At 47.0% G+C, this 27721-nt stretch overlaps 1 protein-coding gene across 2 annotated transcripts in view; it reads right to left on the bottom strand.

Moving 5' to 3' along the window:
- Positions 1–10886: 10886 nt before the first annotated feature.
- SMOC2 (SPARC related modular calcium binding 2) overlaps positions 10887–27721 on the bottom strand; it is a 218847-nt gene continuing 202012 nt past the window's right edge. For both annotated transcript variants that reach the window (XM_031012452.2, XM_019030074.4), the window contains exons 11-13: positions 25346–25620; positions 14741–14778; positions 10887–12458 (exon numbers count right to left, since the gene is read on the bottom strand). In XM_031012452.2, coding sequence (XP_030868312.1) covers positions 12441–12458; positions 14741–14778; positions 25346–25620 — 331 coding nt within the window. In that variant the 3' untranslated portion in view covers positions 10887–12440. The remainder of the gene's footprint in view (positions 12459–14740; positions 14779–25345; positions 25621–27721) is intronic.

Here is a 27721-nt window from a genome sequence, read left to right as displayed (position 1 = left end):
CAACAACTCCTTTCCTTCCTGGGCATGGTTAGATACTTTCGCCTTTGGATACCTGGTTTTGCCATCCTAACAAAACCATTATATAAACTCACAAAGGGAAACCTAGCTGACCCCATAGATCCTAAATCCTTTCCCCACTCCTCTTTCTGTTCCTTGAAAACAGGTCTAGAAACTGTTCCCACACAATTCTCCCTGATTCATCCCAACCCTTTCCATTACACAGAGTCGAAGTGCAGGGCTGTGTGGTTGGAATTCTTACACAAGGACCAGGACCACACCCTGTAGCCTTTTTGTCCAAACAACTTGACCTTACTCTTTTAGTCTGGCCCTCATGTCTGTGTGCGGTGGCTGCTGCCACCCTAATAGTTTTAGAGGCCCATCTTAAGGCTGCTTTCCTGCCGGCCAAGGCTGGGGTTGTTCATTGTAAAGGACACCAGAAACCAACTGATCTTACTGCTAAAGGAAATGCTTATGCCAACAGGACAGCAAAAAAATAAATAAAGAAAATAATAATAATAATAATAATGATAGCAAATGCCTCCACACCCGCAAATATTCCAGCCCTCACTCCAAAAGGCCAGTATTTTTCTTTCTTCTCTATCCCCCCCACCTACTCCTCTTCTGAAAACCTGCTCTACCAGTCTTTTCCAACTTAGGGCAAGTGGTTCTTAGATCATGGAAAATTCATTCTTCCTGCCTCACAAGCCCAGTCTATTCTTTCTTCCCTTCATGACCATTTCCATGTAGGATATAAGCCCCTGGCTCGCCTCCAACAGCCCCTCATTTCCTTCCCCATATTTGGCAACCAGACCAGCATCCAGGACAACATAAAGTATGCTGTTGGTTGTTAGAGGGCTTAGGACATTTCTGTCTTTGCCAGCCTGAGCTTAAACCAGGAGACAAAGATTATTTTAGTTATTATCTCTCTTGCATAGGATCTGCAATCAGGACTATTGAACTCTTCCATTCAAAACGCCACTCACGCCTTTGGGAAAAAGGTAATATAATGACTCTTGGCTTGACGCCGGGGGTCCTATTCGTATGATGGAAAATAGGTACAAAAGGCCTTGGTATGCAAAGCATTATTCCTACCTTGGCCTAAAAACTCACTGCCACCTACCTTAAAGCTATTATGCTTCATTGCTATTTTTAGAGAATTTATTCTATTAGGACAATTCCAAGCTCAAAAATATGCTAACTGGCACCTTCTTAGCCACATAAAAATGCACCCTAGACCTGAAACTTACTGGACTAACTCATTATAAAATTTTCTTTAAGGTGTCTACGCAGTCCCTGGTCATGCCTGAAGCAGTCCTGAGAAACATCGCCCCTACCCCGATAATCCGCAGTAAAAACTTATATTTTCTTTATCTTTTCTTATAACTTTATATTTTATAAGTAAAAAGACAGGAATATTAGGCCTCTGAGCTGAAGCTCCGCCATTGTAACCCCTGTGACCTGCACATATACATCCAGATGGCCTGCAGGAGCCAAGAAGTCTGGAGCAGCTGAAAAAACACAAAGAAGTGAAACAGCCAGTTCCTGCCTTAACTAATTAACCCACCTTACAACATTCCACCATTATCACTTGTTCCTGCCCTGCCCCAACTGGTCAATCGACCCTGTGACATTCTTCTCCTGGACAACGAGTCCCATCATCTCTCCACCATGCACCTTGTGACACCCTCCCCTGCTGACAATAGATAACCACCTTTAACTGTAACTTTCCACTGCCTACCCCACTCCTATAAAGCTGCCCCTCTCCTATCTCCCTTCTCTGACCCTCTTTTTGGACTTAGCCCACTTGCACCCAGGTGAATAAACAGCCTTGTTGCTCACACAAAGCCTGTTTGGTGGTCTCTTCACATGGACACGCTTGACACTCATAAACCCCCACGCGTTGAACATTTGGGGTGCCCTTGGCACCATGCTGAACACCTGCACCTGTTCAACCAACCAAGCAAGCATCATGCATCCAAACTCATCCACCCATGCATTCAGAGCTGGCAGCTCTCACAAGCTCAGGAGGAGGAATGCCTGTCTTCATTGTCTGAACCAGGGGAGGGTACAGAGAACAAGGACAAGGCAGTCAATGAGTCAATGTGAAGATGCCTTGCCCTGCAGGGAGGGGATGGTCTCCCTGAGTTGGAACCCAGGGAGGGCCAACTGGAGAGAATGGTGAGAAAACACAGCCTCGCTCAGGAGGGGAATGTAAACAGGACTCGATGGGTTAGGAAGCTGTGTGGCGCAGGGATGGTGGGCGAGCAGGCCTGGGCATGGGAGGGACACCGTCATGGCTGAGTCCATGCTGATGGCTTGTGGTGCTGGAGCGGGTCGGTCAGTCATGCTGGAAGGAGTTACATGACGGAAGATCCATGTTTTGGAATTGGAAACCATGAGACGTATGGATAGATTGTAAGAGAGGCTCTTCCTCAGGCCTGGAGCTGGGCCCATCTGGACCGTCCACACAGATGGTAAAAATAAACTCACCGACCCCAGTCAGGTCTGATTGGAGCTTCCTCAAGCACAGTAAATAAAGGAGGTGCCCAAGAGCAGGGAGTTCCTTGGGGTTCCTTTCTGTGTCTCATGTGGAGCCCAGGGAGGCAGAAAGCCACCAGCTCCGGAAAGCGTTGCTGGAAGGACCCAGGAAAAATGCCTGCTGCCCTCCAGGTGATCATGACCCTCGGGGAGCCGGTTCTGGCTCCAAGACTGGCTCTGGGGCCTGCAGGAGCTGCTTCTCAGCCTATGCTGTGCCTCCCTCCTGCCCCTACCCAAGCCACACAGACTGACTTTACCTCCCCTGCATCTGAGCCCAAGACTGCCAGGCTTATGAGAGCTTCCTCCGGGCAGGACTCGGAGGGTTTCAGTTTTATGGTTTGAAAAACAGGAGGATATTAGGAGAGGCTTTTCTTTCAGCACGGACACACTGGAGCGACTGGGCAGATGACCGAAATGAAGAGGTGGGGAGGAGGCCAGGGTTGCAGGAGGGCGGGACCCTCAAGCCAACAATGGCAGGTGCTGGGAAGGGGGCAGGGTCTGAGCCAAGCTGCAAAAGGAAGAAGAGAAGCCTCACCCTCTCCATAGACAATGGAGGGAGAAGGAGCTCCCGGGAGATGTGTGGGGTTAGGGGAATGAGGGTGATCCTGCCTGAAAGACTGAGGAGCCACAAAGGTGTGGAGTGGGTGAGGCAGGGTCGGAGAGGCCTGGACCCAGAGTCAGGAGTGAAGTCATCTTGGAGAAAACAAGAGGAGGGTGAAAGCTGAGTGTTCCAGCCCCATCAGATGGTCCCCACCGGACTCTCGAAGTGGAGATTACAAATTACAAGTGACATGAATGGACATAATTTTCTACCGTTTCTCCAAGAATGCTCACCTGGAGAGGTGCAAAAACAGCAGGAAGGGGTATGGGGTTCAACTCAGTGATGGACTTTGCCCAACAGGGCTCATGGAGAACGCCGTGATCCAGTGAGGACTTCTGATAAGCTGGGGGCAGCAGCCCGAGTGGGAGGAAGTCCGGATGGCATGGCGGACACACAGAAGGCAGCTCACTGCTCACGGTCTATGTGATCGTGAAACTGAAGGGTCATCTCTTAGGGTGGCTGATTTGGAAGGAGCAGGAGCTTGGGGTGAGATGCACAGATTGGTGTCCTTGGAGGTGAGCTGTCTGTGGGGACGCCAGGTCTTGGGGTGCCTTTGGGAGAGGGGGACTCAAGCTGAGTGGAAAACTGTTCACATAAATAAGGTGAGAAACTGCAGAAATAACCAAGAATGACACAGGCATTGGGTGGAGAGGGAAGCTGTGAGCCAGATGCTGAAATAGCCAGGAGTGTGAGCACGTGCCCAGGAAGGCATGGATACTGGCAAATGGGGGAGACCAAGGCAGGGCCAGACCCACTGGGGCTTCCTTGCAGGGAGGCTGGGGTGGGGGAGGGAAGAGGCATTGAGGAGCAAGAGCTACACCGAGCCTTCCACTTCAGCCGGGTTCCCTGCAATCCTCAGATAGGCATTCATGGTCTCGGTTTCCAGGCAAGAGACTGGAATTCAGAAAACCTAAATAATTTGCCCAAGATCACAAACTAGTAGAGAGCATGCCATGAGGTTAAACACCCCCCTAACCAAAATCAATTTAAACCTGCACAACTTCTCCTATCTTCTTTTAAAACTGGCATTGTCTTCCTGTATTCATTTATTAGCACTCAGGGCACCGGGCCGGGGCCCTTGTGTTTGCTGGTCACGTACTAGAAATAGAGAAAATGTCTCAGAGACGAAGATTGATTGCGTGCAAAGGGAAAGAAAGGCCAGGAGTGTCTCCCATGTCCTTTGCACATGCAGGAACGCTGGCAGCCAGTCCTTGGGAGGAACTACAAGAGTGACCAGAGAAGTATTATGGCCGGGTCCACCTCGCTGTGAGCACATGTGCATCTGACTTCTAAGAGAAAAATTCCAAAAAGGAGCCCACTTTAATTGATTGGAAATACATCTGACTTCTAATCAAAAAGGAACACTTTGGGCTCACTGCCAGACTATATGAATCTCCAGGGTTTTTCAGCACCCGAAAGGCAACCAGCTGGGATTGCTAGAAGGTCTTCCTATCCAAGTTGTACATAAGTGAATGATTTTCCTTTTAATTTTCAATCTGCATTTCATCAACAAGATAGAACACAGCCTTTATGCCTTACTCTGCAAAAAAGCAAGTTTTGTAAAACTTGTGGGTGTTTAGTATTTAACAAAAAGATAAGTTCTACATTTTTTTTTCAGGCACAAAAGTCCAGAGAACATGAAAAATAGTATGCTCAATGCAAATGTATCAAATGACGCTTCCATGTCACCATCAGAATATGAAAAATAGAAATCTTAGAAGAAGAGTTTTTATTAACTAACAGATATAATTAAAGACAATGGAAATAAGCATATTAAGAAGAAAATATATTCATTTAATTGTGAAGAAGATCTTCATTTGATGTCAGCTGTGAGGTCTGGACAATCCTTTGTTGAATCCAAGGTTTTTGAAATGGTGACCATTATGACTTCATTTAATGCAAGTAATTAATATTTGTCAAAAATATACCCTATGGTATCTAGAAGAATATACTTTCTAAATATTGGCATGTGTATTCTCAAAAGAAGAAAAAGCTGGTAAGACAGTGATGTGTGTATTCACATCAAACCTTCAAGCAAAGAAATTCTCAGCAGTCCCTATGGATCAATCGTGCATTACAGCTCAGCTCCACCAACACACTGCAATCAACTAAGACTCAAGGGAGCACACAAAAACAGCGAGTTCTAGGAATGGTTGATTTGGGGTATGAAACAAAGGTGCTGTTGCTCAAACTCTGGGTGAAGGAATAATCCAAGTGGCTGACAATCACGGACACTGTTTCTGAGGTCAGAGTGGGGAATCTGTGACAGTGAGAGCATAATCTTCCGTGAGTTAAGAGCTGAGGTTGACAGCGGTAAGCCGCCCACCACTTCTCCCTGCTGGACCACGAAGTTAGCGACTTTGAAGTTTCCTTGCTGAGGCTTCCATGATCTTCTGTTGTTGTTTTTGTTATTATCTTGCCTGGGACGTGTCTTGATAATGGTAATTAATGGCAGGATATAACTTATTTCTCAATACGCCATTTAATAGACACATTTTCTAGGCAAATAGTATATTTGGAAAAGTCAAAAATAACTGTCACTGAGTCTCGGGGGTGAGGGAAGAGACGAAGCGACACACATTCTCTTACAACGAAGCCCACTGATTATTAAACATCTTCGTAGAACACACGGAGGTTGTTTTCATCCATCCATTCCACTGGTAGTTTCTGAGTGGCTTTTTCACACGACTACGAGGCGCTGTGAGGATAGAAAATGCTTCAGTTGTAGGCTGTGCGCTAGGGACCTTGTGACATACGTGTGCATGCTGAGGAAGGATTTCCTCCCCAGAGGTGCAGGGTTTCTAGTTCATTCCAAATTAAACAATGGCAAGAGTCGTGGGCTCCCTCTCCTTATAGGTTGGAATATCAGAATCAACACGTTCTGCTTTTACATTTTTCCTCTTTCCCAAACTGGAGAAGGCATTTAATGAAGGGCTCAGTGTCTAGCCCAGGGTCGGAACGTCTGGAAGGGTCTGAAGAAGCTGTTCAGATGCAAGGTCGGGGGAAGCCAGTCTTGGGCACGTGCACGCTCCAGGTCACACCTGTCTGCTCGGAGAAGCCAGGACTGACCACTATTTCCTTCTCACATTAAAAAACAATCTAACTACTAAGTCAACCTCCTCACTCCATCTGAAAACACATTTAAGAGGCTGAGGCAGGAGAACCCTTTGAACCTGGGAGGCGGAAGTTGCAGTGCACTGAGATGGTGCCACTGCACTCCAGCCTGGGCAACAGAGCAAGATCCCATCTCAAAAAACATTACATATTTTATTTTACTTTTAGAAATCCATTTCTTTTATTATAACAGGGCTCAGTTAATAAAATTACTTACCAAATGAAAAAGACCATTTTCTTAGATGAAAAAGCAAGTGAGTTGATATATTTTAAATAATAAAACTTACATCTATTACAATACACAGAGAATCATGAATATGTACATTTGAACTAAAACATTCAGAGCCTTACCTCAGGTCACACTTTCAACATCTCTAGAAGCAATAAAAAGACACCTTTCCTCTCAACCGCAGTAGCTGCAGGAGATTGGAAGGCAATGTAAGAGCAGGCTGGGGACCATAAAAATTCCAGCTTTTGCAACAAAGACACAATCTTTGTACTGAGCATGATTTCAACTTTAACATAAGGAAGCAAAATATTTTTTTCTGAAGTTAAACATTAATAACAAGATATATAAATTTTTTTCCATGTAACACACACGAATTGAATTAACTTTGAATCAACTTTGTCAGTACTTAGTAAGCATTCAGATGTCCAGAGAAAGTAAGTAGAAAATAATGCATTTACTTTGTATAAAAGCTGGAATAAAAATCATTAGGTGTCAAATGTACCATTAAGCCTAAACCACTGGCACCTGTGGCTCGCATTGCCCACGGCCTGCCCATAACCACGGTCCCTCCTCCGCCTGGCTTACAGAACTCCAATTCTTTCCTGAGCAGAAAATGTCCAGTTAAAACTCTGAAGCCAGAGACGCCAAGAAGAGACGTCAGTGGCCAGTGAAATCCAGCAGACTTCCACTAGACGGGACAGGGGAAAACTAAAATCATGAAATGTGCCATATTCTGCTTCCTGCCCTTGCTCTCCACCCTGGGTCCTGTCTGGCCAGATGCTCAAAGGCACAGGAGCCCTCTGGGCAGCGTGAGGACAAAGTGGAGGGACCAGGGCAGAGGGCTGAAGACTGTCTCCACAGAAGCAGAGGGACCAGGGCGGAAGGGTGAAGTCTCTCTCCTCAGAAGGGGAGGGACTGGACTGCAGGGGTGAAGCCTCCCCCCAGGGATGCATGACGGAGAAGAGGGACCAGGGCGCAGGGCGAAGCCTCCCCCCAGGGCTGCAGGACGGAGAGGAGGGACCAGGGCGCAGGGGCGAAGCCTCCCCGCAGGGCTGCAGGACGGAGAGGAGGAACCAGGACGCAGGGGCGGCGCGGCTGGCTGCATCAACACACAGGTTCGATTTCTGCCTGTGCTCTTGCTAACTGAGAAAAATAACTCGTGGACTTAGGCCACTGGGATTTGGTTTTCCATTTTCTATTTCTTATAAGCGAAGTCAACTGCTAGCACTTCTGAGGAGTCAGCATAAAATTCCCCTATCACCTTTGGAGAGTTTCCTTCTGTAGGTGGTTAAGACCTGCAATTTTGGCCGGATGTGTATTGCTCAGGTTTGTGGATTCAATTTTCCCCATCCTTTATTCTCTTTCAAGAGGAAAATTCAGAATCATTTGACACAAAATGGTTCTGACACCCATATTTGAGTTCCTGATGGCCTGTGTTGAGTGCCTGTTTCACATCAGGCTTTACACGTACAATCTCCTGTTCCACGTACAGTAACTCTGAGGGGGGAGATGTCAATGACACCATTTTCTGGTCCAGGTTCTGAAATTGAGGAGGCTGGGATCCTGCGGCCTGCAGGTCAGGCTGTTCCATTTTAGTTTAACCCCCGTATCTGCGACTTCCCACTGCCTGACACTGCCCGACACTGCCCCAGCGTGCACGCCCTTCCCCGGCCTTTCTGCTTTGTCAGAAGGAGGTTCAGCAGACAAGCGTGTGTCGATGGGAGTTCGAGTGGTGAGATTTCATAACTGTGAGGGGCGTTCTGCATCCACTCCCTGCCATAGCCCTGTGACTTGCTCTGACCCACATGACAGACTTCCCCCAGCAGATATTAGCAGACAGGCCACAGCTGAGGCTTGAAGTGTGCTTGTGCAGTCCTGCTGACTTCCTTGCATTTCAGCCGCAGCTGTGCAGGAGCCTGCCCCTCATGACCCATGAGTCCCAGAAGGATGAGACTCCAGCCCACCCGTGCCCATCCTGAAGCACACGGCCAGTTCAGCAGAGCCCAGACTACCATACTAGACCCATACTAGACTGACCAACCTCAGACAACACACAGGGATAAAGACAAAGACAAATGAGCATTGTATAATTATATATTCACACTTTTTTTTAAATTCTTTTTTTTTGAGACAGAGCCTCACTCTGTCCCCCAGACTGGAGTGCAGTGGCATGATCTCGGCTCACTGCAATCTCCACCTCCCAGGTTCAAGTGATTCTCATGCCTCAGCCTCCCAAGTAGCTGGGATTACAGGCACCTGTCACCATAACTGGCTAATTTTTTGTATTTTTAGTAGAGACAGGGTTTCACCATGTTGGCCAGACTGGTCTTGAACTACTGACCTCAGGTGATCCATCCGCCTCGGCCTCCCAAAGTGCTGGGATTACAGGCGTGAGCCACCACACCCGGCCCATATTGTCTTTCTTGAGTAGCTTTGTTGTTTGCATGACTCGATTGTCCAATTGGCAGCTTATGATCATGTCAGTTATTTCTGTACATTGATTCCAAAAAAAAAAGCTGAAAACATTCACCTTGATCATTTAAAATATTTCTGGTGTGGCAATGATGGGCATGATTTATGAGTTGGTCAGTATGCTTCTAAAATAAATGTCCAACCAAGATATTTTTGACAAAAATGCAGGAAAGCCTTTTCAGACATAAGGAGAGTGGGGGATGGTTTGGGGAAGGAGGCATCTTTCACTAGAAGCAGCCACACGGCCTAGGTAAGAGAAACAGATTTCTGGTTTGGATTTGCAATCTTAATATTTTGCAATAAGAACCACCTGCACCGGCTCCATGCCTCCCCACTCCCTTTCCCTTCCTATCTTTTTCAAGCTCTTTCAGACTTCTTGGACGCTTCATTCTCTCCTACCTACTTCAAATCCCAGTTGAAGCTCCACCTCCGCTCCAGCTTTCCCTGACAGCAGCCCTCTGCTAATGCCCTTCACAGCACTGTCTTTACTGCACAATTGTCATGGCCAATGCTAAGACAGTTTTACAAAGATCACTTTTTTTCTGAATAGAAAGAAAATTGTGTGTGGGGTTGGGGTGGGCTGGGGGAACTTACCAGGACCAGGAGGCAGTAACGAATCCTGGAGGAAGTGTGTCCCGTTAAGATGCTACCACAACAGTCCAAGGAAAACACGAGGGCCTCAGCGAGGCAGGGATGCCGGTGCGGGGGAGGGGGGCGCAGGATGTTGTGGGGGGCGTGGGGTGTGGTGTGGGGGATGGGGATGCAGGGTGTTGGGGAGGGGGACCTGGGGTGTGGGGGAAGGGGGGGTGTGGGGCGTGGGGGAGGGGGACAGCAGGCGTGGGGGAGGGGAATGCTAGATGTGTGGGGGACGCGGAGTGGGGGGGAGGGGAATGCGAGGAGTGGGGGGGAAGCAGGGTGTGGGGGAGGGAGACGTGGGGTGTGGGGGAGGGGGATGTGAGGTGTGAGGGGGACGCAGGGTGTGGGGGAGGGGAATGCGAGGTTGGTGGGGATGTGGGGTGTGGGGGAGGGGGATGACGGTGTGGGGGAGGGTGACAGCAGGTGTGGGGGAGGGTGACAGCAGGCGTGGGGGAGGGGAATGCTAGATGTGTGGGGGATGCAGGGTGTGGGGGAGGGGAATGTGAGGTGTGGGCTCAGGCTTCTAGTTGTATAACTTGGAGAAAAGCACCAGCTTTTTTTAAAATTTATTTTTATTTTTATTTTTGAGACTGAGTCTTGGTCTATTGCCCAGGCTGGAGTGCAGTGGTGTGATCTCGGGTCACTGCAATCTCCCCTTCTCAGGTTCAAGTGATTCTCCTGCCTCAGCCTCACAAGTAGCTGGGATTGCAGGCACCCGCCACCATGTCCAGCTAATTATTGTATTTTTAGTAGAGATGGGGTTTCACCAGATTGGCCAGGCTGGTCTCAAACTCCTGACCTCAAATGATCTACCTGCCTCAGCCTCCCAAAGTGCTGGGAGTACAGGCGTGAGCCACCGTGCCCGGCCACCAGCTTTAATCAAAATAAGGCACTCTTTTTGTTTCTTCTGAAGTTTCCCATAGCATTGGGTGATGTCAGCAGCACTGGGCAGTGTGCACTTAAGACTCATGGGCAGATGACCTTCCACATGGTCAGGGCAAACACATGTACGTGGCACACCTGGGGTGTAGGTTCCAAGCACTTTACATACATTAACAACTCACATAATTCTCCTCCCATGTGTGGAAGGAGGAGGTTCATTCATACCACCAGCATCCCCGCAACCCAGAGGGGGAACTGAGGGGTCATGTCTAAAGTCACACACCACTCAGGGACACAGCCAGGGTTCCAATTCTTTCTGCCCAGAGCCCTCACCTTTCCCTCCCTTACAGTGGACACTTGTACAATTAAGCAATGATCAAAGTCTGCATTTAGCTGGAAAAAAAAAGGCTAATATAGTTTCAATAGCATATTTTATTTTAATCTAAGAAAAATGATTAAATTCAAAGGTCAGAAATATAAAAGATTATCCAAAAAGTTTAGGATCATAACTGTTTCTTAAACAACACTGGCATGTACTTGAGCTGGTTCTGTGGCTCCAAAGGCTTGATTTTTACCTTGCACAGTTTAAATAAGCAAGAAGCCTTACACGATGCTCCGCAAGCATCACAACATCACAAAATCATTCTATAAGGCATGTCTCAGGGGATTTGGGGCCATGAAGATCTTTTTCCAACCAAAAGTCTGAGCTGAGATAGAATCACAACTTGAAGCTCCTGCTCTCAGACTGTCCTCCAAACGGTTCCTTAAGACACTGGGTGCCCTGAGCTCTGGGGCCCAGGCCTGAGGGTGGCAGCTGGTTATGCACGCAGACCAGTTCCATTGGTCACTGTGTGGGCATTCCACTCCTATCCTTCTCTGCCAGTGCCACTCGGATGAATTTCCCATTGGCAACTTCTCGTACCCTTGATGCATTCAGAAAAGCAGAAAGGAACCGTGGGGACCCTCAGGCACCTCCCCCCGGCTGCCAACACCAGCCCTGGGGGCACCATGTATCCGGCTGTACCTTCAGTAAGGAGACTGCTCATAATTGGTTCAGGTGAAGATTTTACCTTCCGGTAGCCCTGGGGTGGACCAGGTAGGAGGATCAGGAGAATAATGTCCACGTGTAGGAGGAAAACCAGGCAAACAAGCCTGTTAGCCAGCTTGGTCACACCGCGACTGGATTTACATTTTGGAAGGATGGGCCCCTCCTAGGCACTGTGACTGGATTTACTGCCTCCTAGGTAGCCTCCCACCATCCGGAACGACTCTCTAGGACTCATTCAAGCCCCAGGGCAAAACTCAAACAGAAGCTTAAAATGGAAAAGCAAAGATCCTTTGAGCCAAAGTATCACACCAACGACAGTTTGAAAATATTATTTCCTCCAGGGGAACTACCTGTACTTAACTGGATAGCTTTAGTGGTTGCGTGATTCATTGTATGAGCAAGATCTCTGGAAAGCAAAACAAGACAAACTAACAGAAAATCCCAAGAAACAAACCAGCCCATGCATGTTAACTGCCTGTAGGGTCGGCCGTACATCACAAACTTCCATGGACATGTGGAGCTTCCAACATGATTCCACAATGCTGTAAGCACAGCCATCTGGAAGTGACTGCAGGGGTTAGAGAAAGCCATACGATTGCAGCCGGAATGCCTAGAGCTCTACTGTTAACATGTGGAAGGCGAAGAAATTAAGCCTAAATGCATTCAAATACTTCTCCACCACATACAGATTTCCAAGGTCAAAAGAGGACACATACATTGTATGTGATTAATTTTCTGAAGCCAGCTCTCCATTTTCACAGATTAAAACAGTCTGTTTAAATAGCTCATTTCTACAAAGTGAATTTACATTTAAAGTACAAAGTGCAAATACTATGTGTTTCTGTTTTTGTTTTCTTAATTGCTCTTTGGTGAGGGAAATTTCCCACGTGTCTAGGAACTGCCTTCGGTGTGTGAGCCATTTATCCTTGTTTCCTTGGCTGAAAAGGAAAAACAAAAAAGAGACGTTATATTCAGAGGTGTGTGTCGCTCATCTGTGAAGACTAAGGCTTGGCTTCTGGGAATGAACTGAACCAAAGAGGGCTGGGCAGGTCATGTGAGGTGTAAGGATGAGTAAGAAACGATGAAGACATTTTGGACACTGGTAACTTCTTAACAGTTTCCTTCCTTGACATGATAGAAACATTGGGAAAAATATATCGTTTCAAAAAAGTAACATCCACTGTAAATATTCTAAGTACTAAATACATTAAATGTTTTCCAGAATGTCTTATCACCTTGATTATACAAAAATAATTTTAATAATATAACTTATGCTTCAAATTTGATAAAGGCATAGTTGATTCTTAATTTTTGTTTTTATCTTTTTTGTTCACTATTTTACCTCTTTAAGAAGAAATCCAACTTAAAAAGTTTGCTTATTATAATGATAAACAACTGTAACTCAGCATCTTGACTTTCAATTAAAAGTAATTTAGAATGAAAAAAAAAGCAATATATGATCTCCTAGACTTAGTTTTCCAAGAGTGCCAATTCCGACAAATGTTGATCCCTTCTTCTGTTTTATTATTTCAAATAATTAAATTTTAAAGTTTAGGAGGTTTCTGGGTTGGCTTTTATTCCCCTTGATAAAGATCTGAAGAGGTGAGAAGACAAACCCATCTCCTACGCTAAACTTGAGGTTTAAATTAGTTGTACATAAAGACAACCCGTCAAAGTATTCTAACAGTCTCAAAAGATGGTTAGGATTGCAGGAGGAGACGGTGGACTAACATTTCAACTTATTTAATATCAGCTCTGATGACTCTGGAGCGGCAGCGGAAGCTGAAGAGATCAGGAAAGAGCTCCTCTGGATTCCACGTTAGCATCATGCACCTTCCCGTGATCCCTTCTTTTGATAGTTCCTGTCTGGGTCATGCATATAGTGAAACCCTTGCTGGCTGGCACTATGTTATTCTTTGAGATGTTTCAAAGCAACATGGTGGCCTTCAATGGCCACGGCCGGTAGGAGCCGCAGCTGGCTTGCCCGTTAGGATCATCCCAATATCGTAGTTTGCTGAAATAGCCACAGCATGAAAGGCATGGAGGTCCGCGTGTCCACGCAGGCACTATAAAAGGAGGGGGAAACTGCTTCTGTTTCTCTTTTTGGAAAAAAGAGCTGAAGCAGGAGGCGTGTGCTTTGAACTGAGTTTCTTTAAGATGCGTGGAGCGCACGAGTGCAGTGATTGCCATTCGCGAATGAGAACAACTTCTGGAGTTCTTGGCGCTCAGGGAGGGTAATTACTTTCAGACCAGCCCTGTTTTCAAGTGTAAGTGATTTGCGGTGAGATTTAAAGTTAAAACCATAAACATTTGCTAAACAAAGGAAAGCAGATCACACATCTTTCCTCAGGAAATGGTTTTAAATTACATCCAAGGTGTGTGCTGGCCGCCTCCACTTAAATCCACAACAAATACGGGGGCTTGCCTTAGGAAATGTCGACCTGGCATCAAACAGGCACAGACAAAATAAATCACAAATTGACTCGTGGCGGCAAAGAAGTGGGGATCTTGTCCTGGCTTTGAAGGAGAGAGACATGAACCCACTCATGCTTATCTTCTGGAAAGTGTTCTTGGCCTGCGATGGGCTGTGGCTTTGGGGCTGGAGGACACCACCATGGCATCCGTTACTCGCAAATTGAGAGGGAGAGCCAGAAACACAACACATGTTTGTGAACACACAGCAGGAGCCGAAAGCCCCTTTTGGAGCCCAACACTTGTCTTGCTGGGACCCCAAAAGAAGCAGAAATGCACCTGCTTATGGAGGATGCCTCCTGTTCCTGCAACCTCCCTGACAAAATGGAGGAACCAAATTACAAACACTCAGACAATTGCTTGAAAAAATTCAGCCGGGTACGGTGGCGCATGCCTGTAATCCCAGGTGGATTGCTTGAGCCTATGAGTTGGAAACTAGCCTGGGCAACATGGCAGAACCCCTTCTCTTAAAAAAAAAAAAAAAAAATCTACCAAACAAGGGAACTCAGAAATTTTTCTTAATAAATGAAAGTTCAAATAATAAACTTTTTTCAAACAAGTTGGTGATTTCGGATAGAATTCGGCAAGGCTGCTTTAGTCCCCACAGGGTGTAGTCAGTAAGCTTGCCTCCCTTGAATTATTTATTTTCTTGGAAGGTACTGGCCATTGCAAATCTACATAACTCTGAATTTTTATTGTTTATAATTTAAAAATGAAATGGTTAAGAGTAAAATATAAACATACTTACCTGTCTATTAGACGTACTTTCAGCATTACCTCTGGGGGCTAGCAGGAAAAAAAAAGATATTATTAAAAATCAGAGACTCATTATTTAATGAAAGGTTCAACACAATTTCAGGAAGCAGTCCACATCACTTTAGGAAGGTGTTATCAATTGGCAAACTCATTTACATGAAAAAAACCACATACAGTCATTCCTCAGTATCCAGAAGGGATTGGTTCCAGAACCCCTGCATATCAAAATCCTCCAATTCTCAAGCTTCTTATATATTATCGTGTAATATTTTAATATAATCTGAACACCTCCTATATACTTTAAATCATCTGTAGACTACTTATAATGCTTAATGCAACATAAATGCTATGTAAATACTTGCTATACTACATTTTTTTATTTGCATCTTTTCTTTCTCTGAGCGTTTTTGATGCAAGTTTGCTTGAATCCACAGAAGAGCTAACTATATATACATTCAACACAAATTATGAGTACTGGATCATGAAAGTAACTATGTAAGTACTTTCTAACAACACAGATTCTCTAGTCCAGCCTTAGAAGAATGTTTTACTTTACCCCAAACTCTAAGGTAAATCCACCTTCCCTGGAGAGCTGAATTCTCTCCAGGTTGAGATGTTTCTCAACCTTTCCCCAGAAGGCGGGGGATTCACGTCCCTGGGGTGCCGGGAGCGAAGCCATCAGCAATGCCCCAACAAGAGCTCTTTGAAGTCTTTTGCTTCTATATTAAAATCAGGAGAGATGAAAGTGTTTGGCTCAAAATAGTTTTTTTCAAAGCTTCGAGTAGAGTCAAAGCCCGAGGGAGCTGTGCTGTCTGTCTCCTGGCTTCACCGCCCTCTGCACAGCGGAGCTTCCTGGGAAAGTCTCCTTCCTGCTCTCAGCTCAGCTTCCATGCTTGCATCTCCATGGAAACCTCTGGGAAGCACCCCTGGGGCTCCAGCATCCTCATCCCTTTCCTATCTTCACCCACTCACTGGTGGGCTCAGTTGGCCTCAGGGTTTTAAATACTCTCTATTTCCTGACAGCTCCCAAGGATACAAATTGCTGTAATCTTCAGCAGGGACCTCTTTCTCTCCTCAGTCCAGATTATCAGATCCAACTTGGTTATCTCCATGTGGAGTTTCATTCAATAGGCAGCTCAAAAGAAACAGGACCCAACTGGACTCATTATCTTCCCTTGCAAACCTACTTTCTGACGTATTCCATCCTCAGGACACAGTAACCCCATTCTTGAGCTGCTCAGGGCAAACTTTGGGAGTCACGATCACGCCTCTCTTCTCCTACCTTCCTCCTCTCACCTGGGAGCAAACCCCTCAGGCTCTACACCCAAAGTCTATCCAGAGCCCGACCCTCCTAGCACAGGCTGCTCCGTGGCTGGAACTGCCCACCTCTCCCACGTGGACCCGAGCAGACACCTCACCACTCTCCTCCTTCAGCCCTTCCCATCTGTTGTCTACACAAACATGGAAACCAGCTGTCCTCTAAAACATTCCACCCAAACCTTCCAACGGCCTCACTCAGAGAAGCAGCCAGAGGCTTCTGGGCTATGCTGGAGGCGGGGTGGGCTCTGCCCCGTCCACCCATGTGGCATCCCATCACTCCGGATGCCTGTTCCTCTCCAGTGCTCGACTTCTCCCCACCCCTGGGGCTTGCTGGGCATGGCGTTCCTGCTGTCCTCTGCAGGCTGTCCTCTACCCCATGGCCCTTGGTTCTCCTCTGCTCCTCCGGTCTCCACTCACTCACACCTTGCAGGGCCTCCTCCCTGCCCCCATCTAACGTTCCAGCTCTCCTGACCTTCCCTTCTGCCTCCTCCACAAGCAACCCCTATCGTGCTGTGGGGTTTCTTATTTATCTGATGACTCGCTTCCACACCAAAGTATAAGCCTTAAAGAGACACACATTCCTGTGTGTTTACTGTTATTCTGTCAATATCTAGAGCAGAAAGTACTTGGTCAATAGTTTTCAAATGAGTCAACAGATGAGGGAAGCATCCTTCATCCCATATTCCTTGATTAACTGTTGATTTCTATCCACTCAATAAAAAACATGGAGTAAAGAGCAAAATTGCTCTATTTTCAAACTGTCTTCCCTTGCCATAACGCAAATAGAAACAGAGTATGAAAAGGTGAAAAACAAGCCTATTAGGTAAATTGCAAAAACATCGAGCAGTGGCTAAATCTGTGATTTTTTTAAATAGTTGGTTTTAATGGTCTAAGTGCCAAAATGAGTGCTGCTGTTCCTCTACTTGTCTTGCCTGGAATGACTACTTTACAGGAAAAAAAATAGGCTTTTCAGCCAACGGTTCAAATTCAAATACTATTGGAGTGATACTTTGAATCTATTCTGAGCCAATTTGGCTATTCAACAATTGCCAGTTTTTTTTGTATTGCTTGCTGATTAATAGAATTCTCCTTGGGAGTTAGAAGTAGCTGTAGATTAAGGTTATAAAAAGAAGTAGCTGTAAATTAAAGTTATAAAAAAAAACTAATATTCTTTTTTTTGGGGGGAGGTTGGATGGGGTCTCACTCTACCACCCAGGATGGAGTGCAGTGGCGCGATCTCAGCTCACTGCAACCTCCAACTCCCTGGTTCAAGCAATTTTCCTGCCTCAGCCTCCCGAGTAGCTGGGATTACAGGCTCACACCACCACACCCAGCTAATTATTGTATTTTTAGTAGAGACGGGGTTTCACCATGTTGGCCAGGATGGTCTTGATCTCCTGACCTTGTGGCCTCGGCCTCCCAAAGTGCTGGGATTACAGGCAGGAGCTACCACGCCCGGCTGATTTCTCATATTTTTTAGAATAAAAAGCGCATTGTTCAGTAGTGAGCAAAAATATAGGAAACAAAAAAAACTTAGCAACAGTGTGGATATTTAGAATGTTCTCACTAATTTCTTCCTGGATCTTTAGGTTTTTCTGACTTTTCACTATTACAAACTATACAGGGTAGAAAACATATAACTGATAATGAATTTTTTAAGTCAAAAAAAAAAGAAAAATTCTGTAAGGAAAATGAAAGGGCTGCAAAATCAGCTAAATATGTATCCAAGACCACAATGTTCATTTTTGACCATGACCAAATTGCCTCTTTTGCCAAACTGCAGTTTATTTTGCTAGGAGCGATCATATGCTTTCTTCTTGATTACTAAGAAGACAGTAAAAATGAGACATATCAGATTATTCAGAGGGATCTAAAGAAGAGAACTCTAACTTCTGCAGCAACTTAAACTTTTCACCTAAGACGATGGCATCAGAAGAGATCGCGTTGTGCTCCAATATCCATCCATTCTTCCTCGCCAGGGGCTAAGCACTCCAGCCCATCCATGCCCCTTCCCTGCCCCACACTGCGGCTCGGGCCTTTGGAAGGTGGGAGGCTGACAGCCTCCATCTCTGAGCATCCACCTCCCTTGTGGCTGTGCGAGTGGCTCAGCCTCTCATGCTTCTCTGCCACATCTTCCCAAGACCTGTGCTGACCTGTGCTGAACCTGCCTTCCCGCCCAGGGCGGCATGGTGGCAACCCACAGCCTCTATGCTATGTGAACCAGAAGGAAACGCTTGGGTCCTAAGCCATCGCGATTCTGTAGTCACTTGCATGAAGCATGACGCATGGAAGGTCATGACTCATAAAAGTTACCTTCCTTTCAGTCTATCAATATATGCAACGAAAAAACATTTCCTCCCAGAGCTTTCTCCCAGCGCTACTGAGAACTCCATGTATCCTTCAACACCAGGGTCCTGCTCAGCCTTAGCAGAGAGCAATGTGCACCAGTCCTAGAAGGAACTGACCATCTTTTGAAATCAGGATATGCGGCTCACAACAGTTGTCTGTACGGTGCTGCCACCTTCCAAAGAGATTGTCTAGGGGATTTAGCTTGCCCATGAGGGACTCATATCCTTCTATCAGAACCCAATCCATGGGCCAGTTCCTTGGAGAGTGCGTGTATTAACCATGACTTTCATTTTCTTTATCTAGTGCTTTGACATCTGAAGAGGCTGAAGAGGCTGCCCTCTCAGAGTTAGCCCATCCCCAGAGACAGTGAGGAGCAGCTTTTCCTATTCAGGCCAACCTACAACCTCCACCCTCACCCAACCTACAACCTCCACCCTCACCCAGCCTACAACCTCCACCCTCACCCAACCTACAACCTCCACCCTCATCCAACCTACAACCTCCACCCTCATCCAGCCAACAATCTCCATCCTCACACAACCTACAACCTCCACCCTCACCCAGCCTACAACCTCCACCCTCACTCAGCCTATAATCTACAACCTCACCCAACCTACAACCTCCACCCTCACCCAGCCAACAATCTCCATCCTCACACAACCTACAACCTCCACCTTCACCCAGCCAACAACCTCCATCCTCACCCAGAAAACAACCTCCACCCTCACTCAACCTATAATCTACAACCTCACCCAACCTACAACCTCCATCCTCACCCAACCTACAACCTCCACCCTCACTCAGCCTACAACCTCCACCCTCACCCAACCTACAACCTCCAGCCTCACCCAACCTACAACCTCCACCCTCATCCAGCCAACAATCTCCAGCCTCACAACCTACAACCTCCACCCTTACCTAGCCAACAACCTCCACCCTCACCCAACCTACAATCTCCACCCTCACTCAGCCTACAACCTCCACCCTCACCCAACCTACAACCTCCACCCTCACTCAGCCTATAATCTACAACCTCACCCAACCTACAACCTCTACCCTCACCAACCTAAAACCTCTACTCTCACCCATACTATAACCTCCAACATCACCCAACCTACAACCTCCACCCTCACCCAGCCTACAACCGCCACCCTCATCCAAGCTACAACCTCTACCCTTACCCAGCCTACAACTTCCACCCTCACTCACAATACAACCTCCACCCTCACCCATATGATAACCTCCACCCTCAACCAGCAAACAACCTTCACCTTCACCCAACCTACAACCTCCACCCTCACCCAACCTACAACCTCTACCCTCACCCATACTACAACCTCCACCCTCACCCATACTACAACCTCTACCCTCACCCATACTACAACCTCCACCCTCACCCATACTACAACCTCCACCCTCACCAATACTATAACTTCCACCCTCACCCAGCCAACAACCTCCACTCTCACCAACCCTACAACCTCCACCCTCACCCAAACTACAACCTCTACCCTCACCCAACCTACAACCTCCACCCTCACCAACCCTACAACCTCCACCCTCACCCAGCCTACAACTTCCACCCTCACCCAGCCTACAACCTCCACCCTCATCCAACCTACAACCTCCACCCTTACCCAGCCTACAAACTCCACCCTCACTCACAATACAACCTCCACCCTCACCCATATTATAACCTCCACCCTCAACCAGCAAACAACCTTCACCTTCACCCAACCTACAAACTTCACCCTCACCCAACCTACAACCTTCACCCTCACCCAACCTACAACCTCTACCCTCACCCATACTACAACCTCCACCCTCACCCATACTACAACCTCTACCCTCACCAATACTATAACTTCCACCCTCAACCAGCCAACAACCTCCACTCTCACCCATACTACAACCTCTACCCTCACCAATACTATAACTTCCACCCTCAACCAGCCAACAACCTCCACTCTCACCAACCCTACAACCTCCACCCTCACCCAGCCTATAACCTGGCCACCTCATTTATAGGCAAGCCTGCCTGGGAAATCGTGATGAGGGCTCAGGGCCAGTCCCTTGTTCCCTCTGTCTCTTGGCTGACCCTGGTGCTTCACATGTGGCCCCCGATAGCACAGCATGGCCTCTTCTCCTTGGGATCTGTGAGTAACAAATTATCTTTTCAATTGTCTCCTGATCTGTTTGCCAAATGACACCTCAAAATTCTTATCAATACATTATGTTTTAAAATAGTAGGACACATAGATGAATGCCAGACATTTGCCCTAACAGAGCTTGATCCAGCCCAGAGCACCAGTATTAGTGTTTACACATCACATGCTATACACATACACACACCACACCACTCACACACACACCCCACACGCCACACACACATACACACCACACCCCCACACACCATATACACACACACCCGATATTTACACACACACACCATACACACACACCATATACACTCACACCACACACACCACACATACACACACTCCACACACACACACACACAGTCTGAGCTGTGTCCTGTAGGTGATGCAGGATGAGGGGAGCTATGGGTTCCTCTGGAAGGGTGGCTTAGGAGCAGGGCCTCCAGGAGAACAGAACATCTTCTTAACTGCTGTGGATCCACCTTGAAATCGTTTGATCCCGAAATTTTCAAAATTCTGTCACCATAATCACAGCTCTGGGCCCAATTACTCTACCTGAAAACCTGCCAATTGCTGGAACTCATCCACCCCCCTTACAAAGAGTCAACATTCACTTTGGTTTAATTGAAGAAATCAGTAGACAGGAATCTGCCCCATCAAGGGCCATGGACCACATGACCCTGTAGCACCAGGCTGAGGAGGGCAGAAGCCGTGCGTGGCTTACGTTTCAGGTGCTACTCAAGCCACCTGACAACGGCTAACAGGATGGAGTCCTTGCAAAGAGAAGACCAGCCTGCACCATCCAGGAATGGAAGAAGATTAAAAGTTAGAAACAGATCTACACTTGGCTCTACCCATCCTTAATTTTCTCATTATGACCATAAAAATTAGCCTTCTACAGAAATGCAGAGACTGGTTTCCATAACAGAGGAGGAGCCACAGAGGAAGCCCCCAGGTGCCACAAGGTGTCACTCATCACATGCAGATGGGGCAACAGCAGAATGTGAGCAGCTCCCTTCGTGAATCACTGGGTGGGTGTTCATCTTCCCTCTCTGTGGAATCATCAGGGGTGAGGGACACCATGGTTCCCTGGCCCCAGCTGCAGATCTGGCAGCCACCTGCTCTCCATCTCCCCATCAGTCCCCCAGGCCTCCCATGTGGACCCTGCTTGTAGGTTTTAAGTCTCAAAGAGCACAACACCATTTGTCTTCTGGGATCCTGAGCAGGGACCAAAATAAGAGAAAAAGCACAGGAAGTGAAGAAAGCAGCTTGTTATGGTCTGAAGGTGAGCCCAAAGTTCATGTGCTGGAAACTCAATCCCTAATACAGAAGCGTTGGGAGGTTTAAGAGGTCTGCATCATGAGGACTCTGCCCTCACGAATAGGTGAATGCCATTATATTGGGAGTGCGCTCCTAGGAAAGAATGTGTTTGGCCCCCCTTGCTCTCTCTCTCTTTCTCACCCTCTCTTCGCCCTTCTATTTGGGGATGACACAGCACAAAGGCCCTCACCAGATGCTGATTCCACAATCTTGGACTGCCCAGCCTCTAGACCCATAAGCTAATACGTTTGTGTTCATAAGGTATCCCATCCATGGTGTTCTGTTATAGCAGCACAAAATGGACTAAGACACAGTCCCAGTCCAAGAAGCCAAAAGCAGTATCAGGTGGCAGTAAGAGAGAAGTGCCCAGGAAACCCAATGGACAGGTGCTGAATACAGAGAAAGGGAAAAGCAAGGGGGAAATCACACATGGGCAACTACTGAGAATAGGCATTCTTGGTTTTCCATCCAAATGCCTGGAGGGTTGTAGGTGTATGCCGGTGTGGGCGAAGGAGCCCTAACAGCAAGTGTAGCCCAGCAGAGTGGACGATTTCCAACAGCACTGCCCTTGCTGCATGCAGCACAGCTGAGGAAGACTCAGATCAAAGTGCTGATGACTGCAGTGCCTGTGTGTCCTTGTCTGCAAGTGTCAGGGATGGCAGCATCTGTCAGTGACCTCATTCCCCTCAGGATGGCTGTGAAAATGAAATGAGGTCTTGAGCCATGAAGTAGGATTGGATATTGGATCATGAGCCTTGCCAGACCTTGGCAGCACGTTTAGTGCCCCTCTTCCCACAGTGGTGAGTGGGCATTTGCTGCCTTCATGCATTGCAGTTGATCAGCCCAGAGTGATTTCTTTTCTTTTTTGTCTTACTAGAGGCCAGCTCCTCCCACACTTGCCAAAGAGTCCTTGATGGAGACAGAACATTGAACATAACTGAGGATTCTCTCTGACCTCATCGGATGGCCAGGCCAGCACAGAGGGCAGCCTCCTGCACACAGAGTGAAGGGAGGCGGCCATAGGTACAGCCATCTGCTCTCCTGCAAAGACATCATCAGGACGGCAGGACGTGCATTAACCACAAAGATCCTATACAAAAAGCTTCAAACTAAAACTTAATTTTTCAGAGCTGACTTTTTACAGAGAAATTAGCAGGAAGTGCGTCGCCATGACACAGATCTAGGCTTGCCCTAATTTGGTTGAACAGCACTGAGTGACTATCATCACAAGCACTAGGACACTGAGAAGAAGAGGCAGACAATGACCACTGCCTCCTCCAGGAACCCTCAGTCCAGGTCAGATCAAAGGGCCCCTGCCTCACAGCTGAGCTTCAAACATGGGAGGGTTTTTTTTCCTTTTCTCTTTTTCTTTTCTTTTCTTTTTTTTTTTTTTTTAACACAAAGTCTTGCTTTGTCACCCAGGCTGGAGTGCAGTGGCACGATCTCAGCTCACTGCAACTTCTGCCTCCCAGATTCAAGCAATTGTGCCTCAGCCTCTGGAGTAGCTGGGACTACAGGCATGAGCCATCATGCCTAGTTAATTTTTATATTTTTAGTAGAGATGAGGTTTCACTATGCTGGCCAGGCTGACTTTGAACTCCTGACCGCAGGTGATCCACCTGCTTCAGCCTCCCAAATTGCTGGGATTACAGGTGTGAGCCACCGTGCCTTGCCAGGAGGATTTTAAAGACCACGGTGAATCAGCCCTCCACAACACAGTCTCAAGCTTGTTTTCTCTTCCACATTTGTTACCGAGTTGACAACAAATAAAAGAGTCATAAACGACAGGGATTTGAGCAGTCTCTGCTAGCCCTACCCAGCAAGTATTACACAAATCAGGAAACAGATCCCCAAGGACAGTGAGAGCTAATGCACATGTGGAATGAGATCCAGCACACACGTGCAGTGGGATCCAGTACCCGTGTACAGTGGGATCTAGCACACACATACGGGGGATCCAGCACACACGTGCAGTGGGATCCAGTACATGTGTACAGTGGGATCTAGCACACACATATGGGGGATCTAGCTCACACGTGCAAGGGATCGAGCACATATGTGCAGTGAGATCTAGCACAAGTGGGCAGGGAGATCCAGCACATACATGAAGGGGAATCTGGCACACATGTGCAGTGGGATTTAGCACACACATGCAGGGGAATCTAGCACACATGTGTGAGGGGATCCAGGATACATGTGCAAGGGATCCAGCACACGTGTGAGGGAAATCTAGTACACACATGCAGGGGGATGTAGCACACACGTGTGAGGGGATCCAGCACACATGTGCAGGGGGATCTGGCACACATGTGCAGGGGTATCTAGTACACACATGCAGTAGGATCCAGCACACACATGCAGGAGTATCTAGCACACATGTGCAGTGGGATCTAGGGCATGCGTGCATCTCACAGTGCTGTCTCTGAGCTGAAAAGTCAGACCCGGCTTTTCCTGGCTTGCCTCCTAAGAACATCTGGGCTCTGGCCATCATAGGTTTCTCTTACTTCCTGTCACAGTTGGTTGGGTAGGCCAGGCCCACAAAAAAAAGTATTTTCAATTGTTAAAACTGCTATAACCATTGGAATAACTGGTCTGGGCCACAGCAATGATTTTACGGCTTGTGAACTGGCCTAACATTTAGTTGGAGCTCAGGTGCAGGGTTGGTGAGTTCCTAACATCTGGTTGGAGCTCAGGTGCAGGGTTGGTGAGTTCCTAACATCTGGTTGGAGCTCAGGTGCAGGGTTGGTGAGTTCCTAACATCTGGTTGGAGCTCAGGTGCAGGGTTGGTGAGTTCCTAACATCTGGTTGGAGCTCAGGTGCAGGGTTGGTGAGTTCCTAACATCTGGTTGGAGCTCAGGTACAGGGTTGGTGAGCTCCTAACGTCTAGTTGGAGCTCAGGTACAGGGTTGGTGAGTTCCTAACACTTGGTTGGAGCTCAGGTACAGGGGTGGTGAGTTCCTAACATTTGGCTGGAGCTCAGGTGCAGGGTTGGTGAATTCCTAACATTTGGTTGGAGCTCAGATACAGGGTTGGTGAGTTCCTAACATTTGGTTGGAGCTCAGGTGCAGGGTTGGTGAGTTCCTAACATTTGGTTGGAGCTCAGGTGCAGGGTTGGTTATTCCAGTGGTTCTCAGGTTTTCACCTCAAATACCACAAGACAATCCATTCTGGGGGAAGCCAACCGTGGTCTGAACAGTAAAAAGGCTCATTGCAAACCAACACGCAGTTCATGCCCTTTGAGCCTGGGCTCTCCTGGGCAAGTGGCATGTGATGAGTCGCCAATTATCATTATTATTTCTGCAAACAGACGACCAACAATTAAACAGCATATTTGATTTTTTTGCACTCCCAGGCCATAAACACAATCTGTAATTGTGTTTGTGAGAAGCGGACCTCCCAGGCCTCAGGGCCTGACCACTGCCCAGGGTGGGGGGTGGGAAAGCTCTTACTGTGGCGTTTCTTCGTGTCCGCTTTGCCGTCCTCTTTCGCCACGCCCAGGCAGCCCATCAGTTCTTGTACGGAGATGGATTTGTCATTATTCACATCACAGTATTCAACAAACTTCTTCACACATTTTTTGGGCTTTGATTTTTTGCGAAGGAACCTCTTGAAGGGTTTGATTTCCTTTTTGCCGATGTCTCCACTGGAGTTTTTATCCAGTAGTTTGAAGTACCAGTGCACCACCCGCTCCTCTAGGGTATGGCTGGGGTCGGGTTCTGAGAGCCTGGAAGGAACACAGACGCCGTCAGGATGCTTAAACCCCTGGGCTGCTCCTTCTTGGCCACTGTCCTTCCCTCAAACCCATAACCCCTGCTTGTAGTTCTCATGGTCCTGGTGTCTCAGCCTGCAGCACTGGTCATCAGATATAACAATTTAAAGAAATAATTTAGAAGAACATTTTTAGCAAAGATTTTTCAGGTTGGATTCAAAATTGTAAATGATGCAGTGAATTTGTGCCCAGCAAAGATGCACTTGAAGGACAAAAGCCCGCTTATCCTGGCTTCTGTGTGCACAGGACTGGCAGGTCAGCACATGCAGCTATACCCGCCCGACACACCAGAACCCTGAGCTTTTCTAGCCCTGTAAATGTGATTCTTTTACACATCCTTCATGTCATAGGAATATCAGACGATGCAAATCAAAAACATTTTAAGTTGGGACTAGATGTTTTTCCTTGGATTATGTTAGGTTCAATATTTTAGGGCATAAATAAATAAAACTCTTCTAGAAGGTCCGGATCTTTAAAAGTGCACCAAATGGCAGAAGCGCACCTTCTCCGTGAGATGGAGGGTGTGTGTGTGTGCATGGGCTGGCCCTCCTGGAGGTGCTGGCCCCTGGATTCTGCCTGTTGGGATGAGCTGCACATTCCCAGGTATGAGAACACCGTGAACTCCGACACCATTGCCAATTTCTCAACCTTTCAGAGGATTTTCAGATAACAATCCATTTACTGCCATCAATTTTAGTTTGCATTTAGTTTAGTTTGCAATTTAGTTTAGTTAGCAATTCATTTACTGCCTTCATTTTTAGTTTGCAGTTTAGTTTAGTTTGCAAAAACAATCTTTCCAAGAATAGAAGATGTAAAGTTGAAATTTACATACAGTTTTACTCTATTAAAAAAATTTTTTTTTGAGACAGAGTTTTGCTCTTGTTGTCCTGGCTGAAGTGCAATGGTGTGGTCTTGGCTCACTGCAATCTCCGCCTCCCAGGTTCAAGTGATTCTCCTGTCTTAGCCTCCCGAGTAGCTGGGATTACAGGTGCCTGCCACCATGCTGGATTAAGTTTTGTATTTTTAGTAGGGATGGGTTTTCACCACGTTGGCCAGGCTGGTCTCGAACTCCTGACCTCAGGTGATCCACCTGCCTTGGCCTGCCAAAGTGTTGGGATTACAGGCGTGAGCCCCCGCACCCGGCCTGCTCTATTAAATTTAATTTCCTACACATTCATGACATTTTCTGTTAGTATTGCCTTTTTATTTCCTTAAGTCTTCTTTAGCAGACAGACAGTGAGAGGAGAGGCTTTTAGTTCAGGAGACCAAAAAAATCATCTAAAGTGGCTGAGATAATCAAGGGTTTGGGTGTCAGGGGCTATGGGGAGAAAGGCCAACATTCTAAAGAAAGAAAAAAGATAAAATCTCCATCAAAACTTTATTTGAAAGAAACAGATAAACTATGGCTAGATCAGGGGAATATCTGATGCTTGAGATGCCATCGCAGTAAAACCCTGGGGTTCTTCTGCTCTCCTGAGGCTGATCTACAGAGGGTGGAAAAGAGTGTTGGAGAATTCACTGAAAACCACTCCATTGAGCTCCAGGCCCCAGGTCCAGGAGTGCGGGAATGCCTACCATGTACTCAAGGAACACCTCCAGGGTTCCAAAAATCCTATTTTGAACAGTGTGAATGTCTTTGATGTAACTGAATCATACGCCTGAAAGTGGTTAGGACGGCAAATGTATGTGCTGTACATTTTACTGCAATAAACCTAATCACGTTTTGAGAACTTCAGATTAAACGTTGTCATTCAAAGTATTTACAATCCAATCGATGACTCTAAAGTGCAATTTCAAAGCACAAAGCCCTCTGCAGGAAGTGCTCCCCCTGCCCTACTCCCCACCAAAAGGGCCAGGGTCAGAGCCCACTACCCCGCAGAGGCCCAGGAGTCACGGCTCAGGGCCATGTACCCCTATCGGAGTGTTTTCAGTGATTTAGTCTTGCTACAAGAAAACCTGCTAAGCAACGTCCTGTGTTTGCAGAAGGCTCCTTTTTAAGGCTCTACTATATCCAAATAAGCTGAGAAGGTTGCCAATATGTAATGTTCAGACTTTC

This window comes from Gorilla gorilla, chromosome 5, assembly GCF_029281585.2.
Source record: "Gorilla gorilla gorilla isolate KB3781 chromosome 5, NHGRI_mGorGor1-v2.1_pri, whole genome shotgun sequence".
Taxonomy (NCBI): Eukaryota; Metazoa; Chordata; class Mammalia; order Primates; family Hominidae; genus Gorilla; species Gorilla gorilla.
The sequence above is the reverse complement of the archived record's forward strand: the minus strand, read 5'-3'. Positions and strand labels throughout refer to the sequence as shown.